This window comes from Thamnophis elegans, chromosome 1, assembly GCF_009769535.1.
Source record: "Thamnophis elegans isolate rThaEle1 chromosome 1, rThaEle1.pri, whole genome shotgun sequence".
Lineage (NCBI taxonomy): Eukaryota > Metazoa > Chordata > Lepidosauria > Squamata > Colubridae > Thamnophis > Thamnophis elegans.
In genome coordinates, this window is record NC_045541.1 from 25,148,198 (window position 1) to 25,160,539 (window position 12,342).

The following is a 12,342-nucleotide window of genomic DNA, read 5'->3' on the forward strand; positions in this document are numbered from 1 at the left end:
TTTCACAAGTAATTTGAGGATATTTAGGTCTGCGAGAGACATAGACATTTGTAATTTGAATTAAATTAAAATGGGAATGCTAAGAATTTCCTTGGGTTGGTCTTGATACCTAATGGGCATATTCATGTACATTTCTTAGCAGCAACATAGCCACAGTTTGTTATTACTTCTTTTTTAAAAAAAATTTCCAGCTTCCGCATCTAATTGTCTAATGATTGTCTAATTTACAATCGTCAGATTTCCTGGTGGTCTTCTATCCAAATATAACTCTACAGCTTTATTGACATTAGCAAGAAGATGCTATGTGAAGCTCCTTAATTTATGAATTAGGGAGGAAAAGACATGGCTTACTCTAGACAATGAAAATTATAGTTCCATTTCATTTAGAGATATTTTTAGAAACATGTTTCAAAGCGTAAAATAGTTGTCTTTGTGCTAGGCCGCACGACTCCTTCAACTGCGGGAGAAATGGGCAGATAGGTGAGCATGAAGCTCCAGTTGTATGCGCGGAGGGTGTGTGCATGCACTGCTCACACAAATGCTGTATGTGTGCATCTGCCAGTCACATGTGTTCCCTGCTCTGCACCGGGCTGCCAAACTGGAAAAGTTGGGGATTGCTGCAAGAATATCAGGTGAGCAGCATAGTGGCCTAGCAGTAGAGCTGTCACCTCACAACCAGGAGGTTGTGAGTTCAATCCTAGGTAGTGGCACAGGGGTGAGTTCTGGCAGAGACTACTTCCAGTTTGCTCAGGGATGTGCTGAGCGCGCACACATGCTTCATGTGCACTGTGCATGCATGCGCAACACAACTCAAATTGCTCTGTGCATGCGCAGAAGCAAAAAACAAGATGGCGGCACCAATGGCATTGCCAGGGGAACTGGTTTGGGGGCATAGCAGGCCTGGATCACTGCCAGTTCCAGCAACCCAGGCATCCAAGTTACTACCGGTTCAGTCAAACCGGTCTGAGGAACCCACCACTGAGATATTTCTCTCTCTGGGCACAAAGAGAAAATACCTGCCATGAACACCACATAGGTATCAGGCAGGGCATCTGGCCAGTAAATGTTCAGCTCCATTTAGTTGCCCCAACTAATTTTTAGAATTTGCATTTTTAATTATTTAAGCTGCTTTGAATGCCATATAGATAGAAAGTCAGGAGAAAAATTAACAATGAATAAATAATAAAAACAAAATATCAGGCAAAGTCGTCCTTTGATCCTGAAAAATACAAATAATCATAATAACAATTATGATGATTACTATAGTAACTATTTATACTATTTATAACTATTTATACTATTATACAACTGTTTCATAAATACTGAAATAGATTGCTAATATAAACTTTAAAGGAATTTCCTTCAGCATAGAGTTCGCATTTCAAATATTTGTTCAGTTCTCAGTTTCAAACATACCAATTTTTTCAATAAAAAAATAAATTATAAATAAAGAAGAAATAAAGAAGATGAATCTTGCACTGGCTGTTATACATCTTGCAAAACATTTTAAGACTACTTAAAATTTGATTGTGTTGTATTTTATCTTATTTTCTATGTTTACCACTTTTTTGTTTTTTCTTTAAATTCTCCAAGACAACCAAGGGAATGTTGATTTAATGAGAACATTTCATAAGAATGTTGTAATTTGGTTTGCAACAGGCAGTGTTCAATTTACAAACACAATCGAGCCCAAAATTTATGTTGCTAAGCAAGATAATCACATTACCATTGGTAAGCTGCAACAATTGTGAAAAACAATGCAAAAACAGCCCTAAGTAACTTTTTCCAGTGCTGTTTTAACTAGGAACTAAATAAAAGGTTTACTCTCTTTGAACAAATCAATTTGGTTTACTCTCTGGTTAATTCATATCCAATTGGAGCCTACTACTCTGGCTAATCATTGGAAATGTGGATTTAATACTGTCTTTTCTGACTACTATTTCTACTACTGCAGAGGTGGTATTCAGCAAGTTCTGTCCAGTTCTGGAGAACCAGTAGTGGAAATTGTGAGTAGTTCGGAGAACCGGTAAATACCACCTCTGACTGGCCCCGCCCACATCTATTCTCTGCTTCCCGAGTCCCAGCTGATCGGGAGGGAATGGGGATTTTGCAGTAACCTTTCCCTGCCATGCCCATCAAGCCACACCAAACCCACCAAGTCACGCCCACAGAACCGGTAGTTAAAATTTTTGAATCCCACCACTGTACTATCGATACTACTATTACTACTACGGTACTGTTTCTCTTCCATGAAATAAATATAGAAAGATTGCGATGTTAAAAATATTGTTGGTTGATCTAGCCTTTCATTCTTCCAAGGTGGGCAAAATTAGGACATAGATTGTTAGGGGCAATATGCTGACTCTGTAAACCACTCAGAGAAGGCTATAAAACCACTTTAAAGCGGTATATTAGTCTACGTGATATTGCTATTGTATGTTCATATTCTTCCTACTAAAGCCACTTTATTCATAGTGTGAAAGTATTGCCTCTACATCAAGAACTAGCCACACATATATTACTGCTAAGGAGGAAATTTGCAGTGAGGTGCAGTCAGGGGAGGCAGGGCCTCACCACTGTCATCATGAAAAGAAAAAGAAATTAGAAGGAAAAAGGCTGAGGTAGTTGCTGCCAGAGTCACAGTGGATGACTCTGCTTAGTGTTTAACTGTTTAAAAAAGCCTCTAAAAAGTGCTCTCTACACCAGGAGGCGAGAGAACCACGTGCCTCATTTAGTCTATCTTTATGATCATTTGAGCAGAGTTAAGCAAGGGTTAAAAACTGAAAAATTCCTTATGTAGATGAGGCATGTGGTTCTCTCGCCTCCTCCAGTAGAGGGCACTTTTTTAGAGGCTTTTTTTAAACAGTTAAGCAGAGTCATCCATTGGAGACTCTGGCAGCAGCTAACCCAGCCTGACTTCAGCAGCTCTTGCCTTTTTCTTTTTACATTTTTACATTTTCATCATGGCAGACAAGAGGAGAGTTGAAATCCTCTGTGACACAGCTGGAAAAGGTATGTGGGTCAGAGGGAGGGGGAGAAATTCAAAATTAATGTAATTTGTAAATAATTGTATTATTGTAAGTAATTTGTGTTTGTGTGTGTGTGTGTGTGTGTGTGTGTTTTACCCGCCTCTGCTGGCGCGTGGGCTGGCACTTTATTTTTTATGTGGGACATAGCGGCCGGCAGGGCTTTTGGACATAGCAGCAGGCCAGGGCTTTTGAACATAGCGGCAGGGCGGCTTTTGCCTCTAGCGCTGGGGTGGCAGGGCGGCTTTGGTTCCATCCAGCATTGATTCTTTGAAGCTTTCCATAGGTCCTCTCTGCTTTTAAAATCTTCCATTGGTCTAAGGAAGTTTTTCCTCTATGGCGGACACGGCGCCGGGGCTTTAAAGCCTTGCCACCGTGTCCGCCATCCCGCTCTATGGCGGACACAGCGGCAGGGCTTTAAAGCCCCGGCGCCATGTCCGCCATAGAACAGGATGGTGGACACGGCGGCTGGGCTTTAAAGCCCCGGTGCCGTGCCCGCCATAGAGCAGGACGCATCCCACTCTATGGCAGACACGGCGCCAAGGTATCCAAACACCCTACCGCTGTGTCCGACATAGGGAGGCTTTTGCCCACTTGCCTCACCAGCCATAAATCTCACCACACGTCACTGGAAATTTGATACTCCTTTCCACACACATGCACAGAGCTCCATCACCGCCCCATCCAACTCAATGAAGCGGTGGACGTGATGAACCGGGGCCTTGAGGCTGTTAAAGACTGGATGAGAGCTAACAAACTGGTGCTCAACCCGGAAAAGACCGAGTGGCTGTTGTGTTTTCCTCCCAAAAATTCGGCTAGCGTTCCATCAATCAGGCTGGGGGGACAAAATTTATACCCCTCAGACAGGGTCCGCAACTTGGGAGTCCTCCTGGACCCACAGCTGAGTTTCGACCATCACTTGTCAGCTGTGACCAGGGGGGCATTTGCCCAGGTTCGCCTGGTGCGCCAGTTGCGGCCCTACCTGAACCGGGAGGCACTCACAACAGTCACTCGAGCCCTTGTGATCTCTAGGCTGGAATACTGCAATGTGCTCTACATGGGGCTGCCCTTGAAGAGCATCCGACGACTTCAGCTAGTTCAGAACGCGGCCGCGCGAGTGATCATGGGCGCACCACGGTTTGCCCATATAACACCGATCCTCCGTGAGCTGCGCTGGCTACCTGTCGATCGTCGGGTGCACTTCAAGGTTTTACTTACCACCTATAAAGCGCTCCATGGTAGTGGATCTGGCTATCTGAGAGACCGCCTCCTGCCAATTACCTCCCTGCGTCCCATCAGATCGCACAGAGTAGGCCTCCTCCGAATTCCATCCGCCAGTCAGTGCCGACTGGCGACTACGCGGAGGAGAGCCTTCTCAGTTGCAGCTCCGACACTATGGAACAACCTCCCCGTGGAGATCCGTACCCTCACCACCGTCCAGGCCTTCCGCACAGCCCTCAAGAACTGGCTATCCCGTCAGGCCTGGGGATAGGATTACTCTCACCCCGCCCGAATGTTGAGTGAATGGTGTGTTTTTATGGTTAATTTCTTTTATTCACGTTTCTTTTTCTTTTTAAGTCTTGTCTTGCACTCCCTTCCCTCCATTGTTGTAAGCCGCCCTGAGTCCCCTCAGGGAAAAGGGCGGCATATAAATGTTTAATAAAATCCTAAAAATCCTAAATCCTTTAATAAATCCATCCAAGTCAAGAAATATTCCCTACTTCAATTTCCTCCTCTTTCAGGACAGTCAAATTCAGGATTGTTAACAGCACCGCCTTGCTTTAGAATGGAATGACAGATTCTTATTGAGAATGCCTATTAGTATTACAACACATTTCCAAAAATACAAGTCTGACTGGAATACGAAGGTACACACCAAGCCTGCAACCCTGTCCCAATAAAAAGCATGTGATTCCCAGAAAAACCAACATGATAAGTAACTTGTTATCCGAATACCAAAATCTAATCCTGGAGCAGCACCTATTTTACCAAAAGATAGAGCATCTTATTTACAAGGCATACCTGCTTAAAAATCAGGAAGTGAAAATGATTTGATTAGTCTACTCTTTTAACATATTGTTTTCTATATTTATAGTTTAATACATTTCCACTATGTTAACTTTATTTGAGGTTTATAGTATAGTATAGTTTTTATTGTCATTGTACATCATGTATACAACAAAATTGGTTAATCAATTAATTAATTAATTAATTAGGTTTAATTAATTTATTATGTCCATGGTATTGTGTCCAACTGTAAAATGGTTTTCTGGTTATTGTTAATAGCAGGGTTTCCCAGCATTAGATTCTTGAGAATTGAAGGAGAAAACATATCCTAGAACTCAGAAACACTGAAAACAAAGAGGTGGGACTATAACTTCCAGGTCAAAGCATAAATGTAATAATGCTCAGGGCCTTACCTCTTTTTCTATTTTTAGCAGCTTCTTCACAGCCACCTCCTTGTCCTGAGATACCCATTGGGCTCGATATACACTTCCAAAACTTCCGCCACCACAGTTTTCAAAAAACTGCAGATCATCGAATTTAATTTGCACAAATGAAGCACCGAGAGACATCATCTCATAATGACAATATATACCACCAAAAAATCTGTAGGGAAAAGGTAGCAAAAAAATAATAATAATTAGATTTCTAATATCATGAGTCACTGAATTCCTAACTTTCCTTTATACCATAATGCAAATAAGTTCTTATTGACACAAAAAGCTGTGGCACTCACATTGCATACCTTCAGTCCAAAGTCCCCCAACTATTTTTTTTTGTAGGGGAGCAGCAACTAGAACATAAAGCACATTTCCTCCTATGTTCAGATCCTTCAGCACTACCGGAAAAGGTGCCTGTATATGTGCCTGCACATATCGAAAGAGAGACCAATTCCCTTACAGTGACATATACTGTCAAAAGGAAAGGATATTTACAACTGTCAGCTTGCCTCGGAGCTTTGGAATCTCGGCAATGCCATGAATCTTTGTTGAATCACTTGAAGAAATATACACAACCTAAGTCCCTGAATAATCTGGCACATCATCATCTTTCCAGACTGAGCACCCTGCCTGCAAATCTTTGCTAAAGAATAAATACCTGATTTGGAGTATTAAGTGTAACTGGCAAAAATACTTCCCCCTCCCCTTCATTCATGGCTTAATTGTAGTTGCAGAAAAAGGGAGCAATGATATATTCAGTCTCTCTCTCTCTCTCTCTCTTTCCCTCTCTCCCTCTCCCTCTCTCTCTGAATATCGTGTCAGAGTTTAGTTTGGTTTTATACTTAAACTGGATTGTGTTGTGTTGTTCACCAATAGGAAATAACATTATTCATTAAAATCATAAATTACAAAATCAGCTGCTAATTTTTAAAAACATAATAATTCTAACATAATTTGGGACTGGATCACTGAATAAATGTGATCCTTCCTCAAAATAAGATCTTAAAAACCCTTCCACAACAAGCATTACATTATTATAAATAATAAAGTACCTTAGATCATTTTCTAAATGTATTTCTGTACAGTTGTGGGCAGAACTGAGTGCTGTTCTCAAGCGGAACCAAAAAGAACACTATGCCAAATGAACTTAAACAAAAAATTCTCACCAGCCAGGATGGTTAAAATAAATAATGCAAAGGTTTGGAGAACTAAATGGCATACCTGGCTCAGTCATGATAACCACATACCTGCATTTTTAATTCAGGAGGACAAAAAAATAACATTATAGAAACTATATGTGATGGTAACAGGGAATTCTGAATATAGAATTGGTAACCAGAAGAAATGCACCAAGCCAACTTTATTGATTTTTTAAAATCCCGCCTAAAGCCTACTGTTCTGCCAGGTATTTATAAATTATTTGTAGTTTCTACAAAATGCATGGTATAATTGAGGTATACCTCTCTGGGTGTTTGGTTTTCTCCCTTCCATGGCTTTTTTATTAAGGTTTGTTGATGATTGCTTTACATTGCCTTGGAATTTTTTATAAATGGTGCAATATAAGTGCTATTTACTCATAAACAAATACACAAATAGTATATCCCTTGCGCTGCTACTGTCTTAATAAAGGTTATGTGTGATGTTAGAAAGCAATGCACATGGGGCTGGATCTACAAATATCTTGTTCAAGTAGCAAAGCACATTGATAAGACTGTTCTGATAAATTCAATTTGATTCTTTGTTGCCTGTGCCCATCCAATTCACTTGCAAGCATATCCTATGAAATCCTTCAACAGCATTTTTGAGAAACCACCTAGACTTGCGCTAGAGGAAAGAGGCAGGAACAAATAACCAAATGAAGTTCTACGCACCTTTGTTTGGCCTTATCTAACATATTAATGCAGAACTAACTGCTCTACCAAAAAAGGGGGGGAGAGAGGAGGGAGGGGGAGGGAGGGAGGGGGAGAGAGAGAGAGAGAGAGAGGTGATTCTACGTTCATTCACAAAATGAAAAGTAGCAAGGCTGTGGAACACACTGTGTTGCACTTATTCATACACTTGGCTCATTTTGCCATATGAATATTTAAGCCAATATAATTTGTGGGGGTTGGTGAGTAGGTTCTCAGGATCCAAACAAAAAAATTCCAACATGCAAAAGAGATTCTTGTAAACAAAATTTGTCTTTATTTGTGGCATAATTAAAGAGATAGTAAAGTCATAGTTTCTCTTTCAGATCTAAAGATTAATCATTAAACCACATTTAACTTAAATAGAGAAGCAGATAATATTCCCACTGTTTCCTCCTATATTTTATTTTGAAGAAGCTTGGCATGCAGTAAAGGAATTACTTTATGATTTACTCCCTTCTACCCTCCAATGATTAATCCTGTTTCATGTAAATTAGCACTACTGCTACTATATTAGTGTGTGCCTAATATATACTGTATCTAAGTGTTTACAGTTAGTTATGTATTACTAACTCCTCCCCACAGTTAATTTAAGGCTTTAATTATGCTTAGTTGTCAATCTTGCACAACTAGCAAAACAATGATAGTCTTAGGTCTTCTTTGGATCCTTTCTGATTGGGTACACAAGATCCATTAAAACATGATCATCCTCCATTTTTGATGATCCTCCCATCTCCTCAAGAGTTCTTCAGAGTTCTTCACACTGCCTAAATTCAGAGTATTTCTCTTAGCGACTGCCAAAAATAAGGGAGCAGAGTACAAAATCATGGACTGGAATCCCCCAGCCTTCTTTTACAGGTAGTCCTCGACTTACGAAAACAATTGAGCCCAAAATTTGTCTTAATAAGTGAGTCATTTGTTAAGTGAGTTTTGCCCCATTTTACGACCTTTTTGGCCACAGTTGTTAAGTGAATCATTGCAGGTGTTAGTAACATGGTTGTTAAGTGGATCTGGCTTCCCCATTGACTTTACTTGTCAGAAGGTCACAAAAGGTGATTACATGACCCCAGAACATTGCAACCATCATAAATATGAACAAGTTGCCAAGCAAGCACCTGAATTTTGATCCCATAACCACAGGGATGCTGCAACGGTCATAAGTGTAAAAAACAATTATAAGCAAAGACATATACTAAATGGTTTAAAACATAATTTACCTAAATCAACGAGCAGCCTGGAGTGAGGTCATACAATTTATAACCCAACATATTTGAAATGAAACTGCTAGGGGCTTTTTCAATATGGCAACAACACTGCACTAGTAGTAACAATCTACAAAAGGCTTTGTCCTAAAATATTGTAAGTACATTATCATCCATTGGCAAATCTTTTCAAGATCGAGAATATGTAAATGCTTAGGTAGGTAGGTAAGTAGGTAGGTAGGTAGGTAGGTAGGTAGGTAGGTAGGTAGGTAGGTAGGTAGGTGGGTGGGTGGGTGGGTGGGTGGGTGGGTGGGTAGGTAGGTATAGATAGATAGATGATAGATAGATGATAGATGGATGGATGGATGGATGGATGGATGGATGGATGGATGGATGGATGGATGGATGGATGGATGGATAGATAGATAGATAGATAGATAGATAGATAGATAGATAGATAGATAGATAGATAGATATAGTATAATATATATGCAGATCATCTACATATATATTGAATATTACATATCCCCTGTAAATGCTACACAAAATTAACCTTGTGATTCTAAACTATGTAACCAAGGAAGAAAAGTATTTTCAAGAAAAATCAAACAAAAAGTTCTGCTTTACCTTTGCAAGCCAAGAATTTCTCTCATCCTTTCCTGAGAACTGAATGTTTAAGTTTCATTAGATATAAACTGCTGCTTCAAGGGAACAAGAGACATAATTCCTCAACCCCCTGGTCATATCATTTACAGAAACACCATTAGGAGCTCCTGCTACTATTGTAGGATAGCCATGGGGAAGGTTAGGAGGATTGGCTTTGTTGTGTGCAAACGTATTAGTAACACATGATGTGCATATGAAGGAATCATTTGGTCATTATCCATCAAATAGGGACAATGCTAAAGTAACGCTCACCTTATGAATAGGAAGCACTTTGTTTTCATAAGGTGAAAGTTGCTTTAGAAATGGCTCTGAGGGATGGACTGAACTTAGGTTTTGATGATCTAAATAAGTTAATGTGCCTTGAGAGTTTACCAAAAGAAAGAAAAACCCAACAAGAAGAAAGAGGTGACTTATGTTCTATAGATTTGTTGAGGTTGGAAAGGGAGTTCTTCACTGGCTGGCAATTATTTTTATAGCTTCGAAAGTGTCATCTTCAACACCAAGGAGAACAAAATCTAAGAGACACTTTGTTGTGTTTTGTATTTCTGTCTATTGTGGTTTGTGCTTTGGATATCTACCTCTTTGATAACAGTGTGTTCAGTTCAATATAGTTAAATAGATACTCGCTGAGTTCCTGTTATTTGGCAGCTTGCCTTTTTGCTCATCATTAGCAACAGTCTTTGCTTGTTCCAAAGTGAGTGTTAAGACAACTTAGGAAAAAGAAATAGCCTTTTCCACACGACTGTCAGGTGTGCGAAAGACATCTATGGGGTTTCTTTTCTTCCTCCTGTAGAAAAACTACAGTTTAAGTCCTGGCTCCAGAGAGTTTAGAAACTTAGCATTTCCAGACAAAGAGATAACTGGTTTGTGGGTGGTTATACCTTTAACTGCCTTCGGGTAGTTCTTTGTTCCCTATAAATTAAGAGCTTTATAAAAACTTTGCTCTGCTTTTCCTTTCATAAAACAAAAAGAAAGCAAAAAGATAAAAAGTATTTTTATTGATTGATTTCCATGGATGGGCCTGGATTACATTGAATCCTTTTGAAAGCAAGAAATGTCATTAGATAAACTATTTAGAAAAGCTAATACCAAGGGAACTGGTTTTCTCTTCACTTTAACTTCACTATGCACGAGCTACAAATAGCTTAAAGTTTGCTCATTACAAAGGATTTTTACAAATGGCCAAATCAATTTGTTTGATTAGTAGGGAACAATACTTTTTATAAAAGACTGGAAATCCTTTACAGATTTTTTGCTGAAAATGGATAAAAATAAAAATATTGTTAACTGCATTTATCAATTAATATGGGTGGGATATGGACAGAAAGGAACCATGTTTTGTAACTTTGAAGGTAGAATTGTTTTCAAGTATGTCTCTAAAGACCTATAAAGAACATTGAGAATGTCTTATTTTCTTTCTTTCTCTATGTCCTTTATCATTTTCACCACTTTTTTTAAAGCTTTTTTTTCTCACTTAGGATTTATCTTTTAACTTTGTAAAAAAAAAAAATCTTTAATAAAAATATTTTTTAACAAGGACTGTTAGCTAGCTAATTTTGAGGACTTTAATTAATTAATTAATCTCTATCTATCATCTATCTATCTATCTCTATCTATCTATCATCTATCTATCATCTATCTATCTATCTATCTATCTATCTATCTATCTATCTATCTATCTATCATCTATCTATCTATCTATCTATCTATCTATCTATCTATCTATCTATCTATCTATAAATGGCTCTGGAATGCCTCTAGCAATTTCAACCAAACTTGGTACACAGATGATTTACTCTCTGGAAACAAATACTGTGGGGATAAGACACCCCTAATACCCCCCCCGGATGTTAAGATACAGCCTATTGTGCCTTAAAATGGCTTCTACTGTACAGTGTAGTGGAGTTGTCGTGATAATGGCTTCACAGTACTCCACAAGGCGCCTCCCTCTGGTAAGGGGGAAAAATCCAACATTAGAATCTACGTTTGGTCCAGACATTTTCCCCTTATAAATAAATACCTGGACAACACTGGGTTATCAACCAGTTACTTAAAAACATAAGGTCATAAACCCAAAAATATTGAACACTTGTTTGCAAAGCTGGGCTTCTAACCTGAAGATATATGAACCTGAAGCATGAATTCAAGAATCCCCCCATACATTGATCTTAATTCCTAACCAAAGGAGCATTTCTTCCCAATCACCTTTTTTAATACTTTCCTTTTGTTCTATTAAAACAATTGTTCCAAAAAAACACAGGGCTTATACTGAGGCTGATAAAAATCATTCTCCTATGAACAATAATTGTTTCTTGCTTTTATCAGTATTGTGTGATTGTTTTTAGTTTAATAAACTGGAATCATAACAGGCAGCATACAAATGGATGTACATAAATAAAGATCTACCACATGCTGTCATTTTTTTAATGGATGTATTGATTCCAACATGTTTGAAAACAACTAGACTGATGCTTTTAAAAATGGCTTCAAGATATGTGTAAAACTCAATGTCACTTTTAAATACTAATAATTCCAACACTGATTGTTTAATGAAGGATTCCAGCAAATCATCCTTGCTCTTTTTCTGAGAAAAGAGAGGTTAGAAATTAACCAATCATAAATTAATGTCCATCATTGAGTTCAGCCTGTTCCTCCTACATTTTAAATTGTCCTAAGCTCCCACATTTTTGTTATATCTGCTCAAACCTTAGACTGTACAGAACTTGCCACTTGTCAAATAATATCAGTAATATTAATCATTCAAAATTTAAAATTTCCAGAATCAGTATGACACAGCCTTAATTCCTCCTATTATGAAAAGCTTGTTCTTGAGAGTTTTTATTGCTTAAAATAGGTAAAAGGATTATAGCCTAAAATGAGCAAAGCATGTTTCTAAAAATTGTACAAGCCATACAGAGCAGCAAACCTACACACCTATAATATATTATTTGCAACTTTTAGCCACTAAATTTGCAACACATCCTGGAACTAAATCGTTCTTCACTAATGTCTTTGAACTTGGAATTTAAAACAAATAAAAATAAAAAAGAAGAGATGAAATAGCTTTCAGCATTTCTATGCAAAGGCAGCAGGCCAA

General features: G+C 38.5%; 1 protein-coding gene across 1 annotated transcript in view; it reads right to left on the reverse strand.

The window, feature by feature from the left end:
- The window catches only part of LOC116507684 (mitogen-activated protein kinase kinase kinase 20-like), a 123,828-nt gene that overhangs the window by 105,315 nt on the left and 6,171 nt on the right, over positions 1–12,342 (reverse strand). The window contains 1 exon segment of the mRNA XM_032216010.1: positions 5,447–5,636. Coding sequence (XP_032071901.1) covers positions 5,447–5,605 — 159 coding nt within the window. The 5' untranslated portion in view covers positions 5,606–5,636.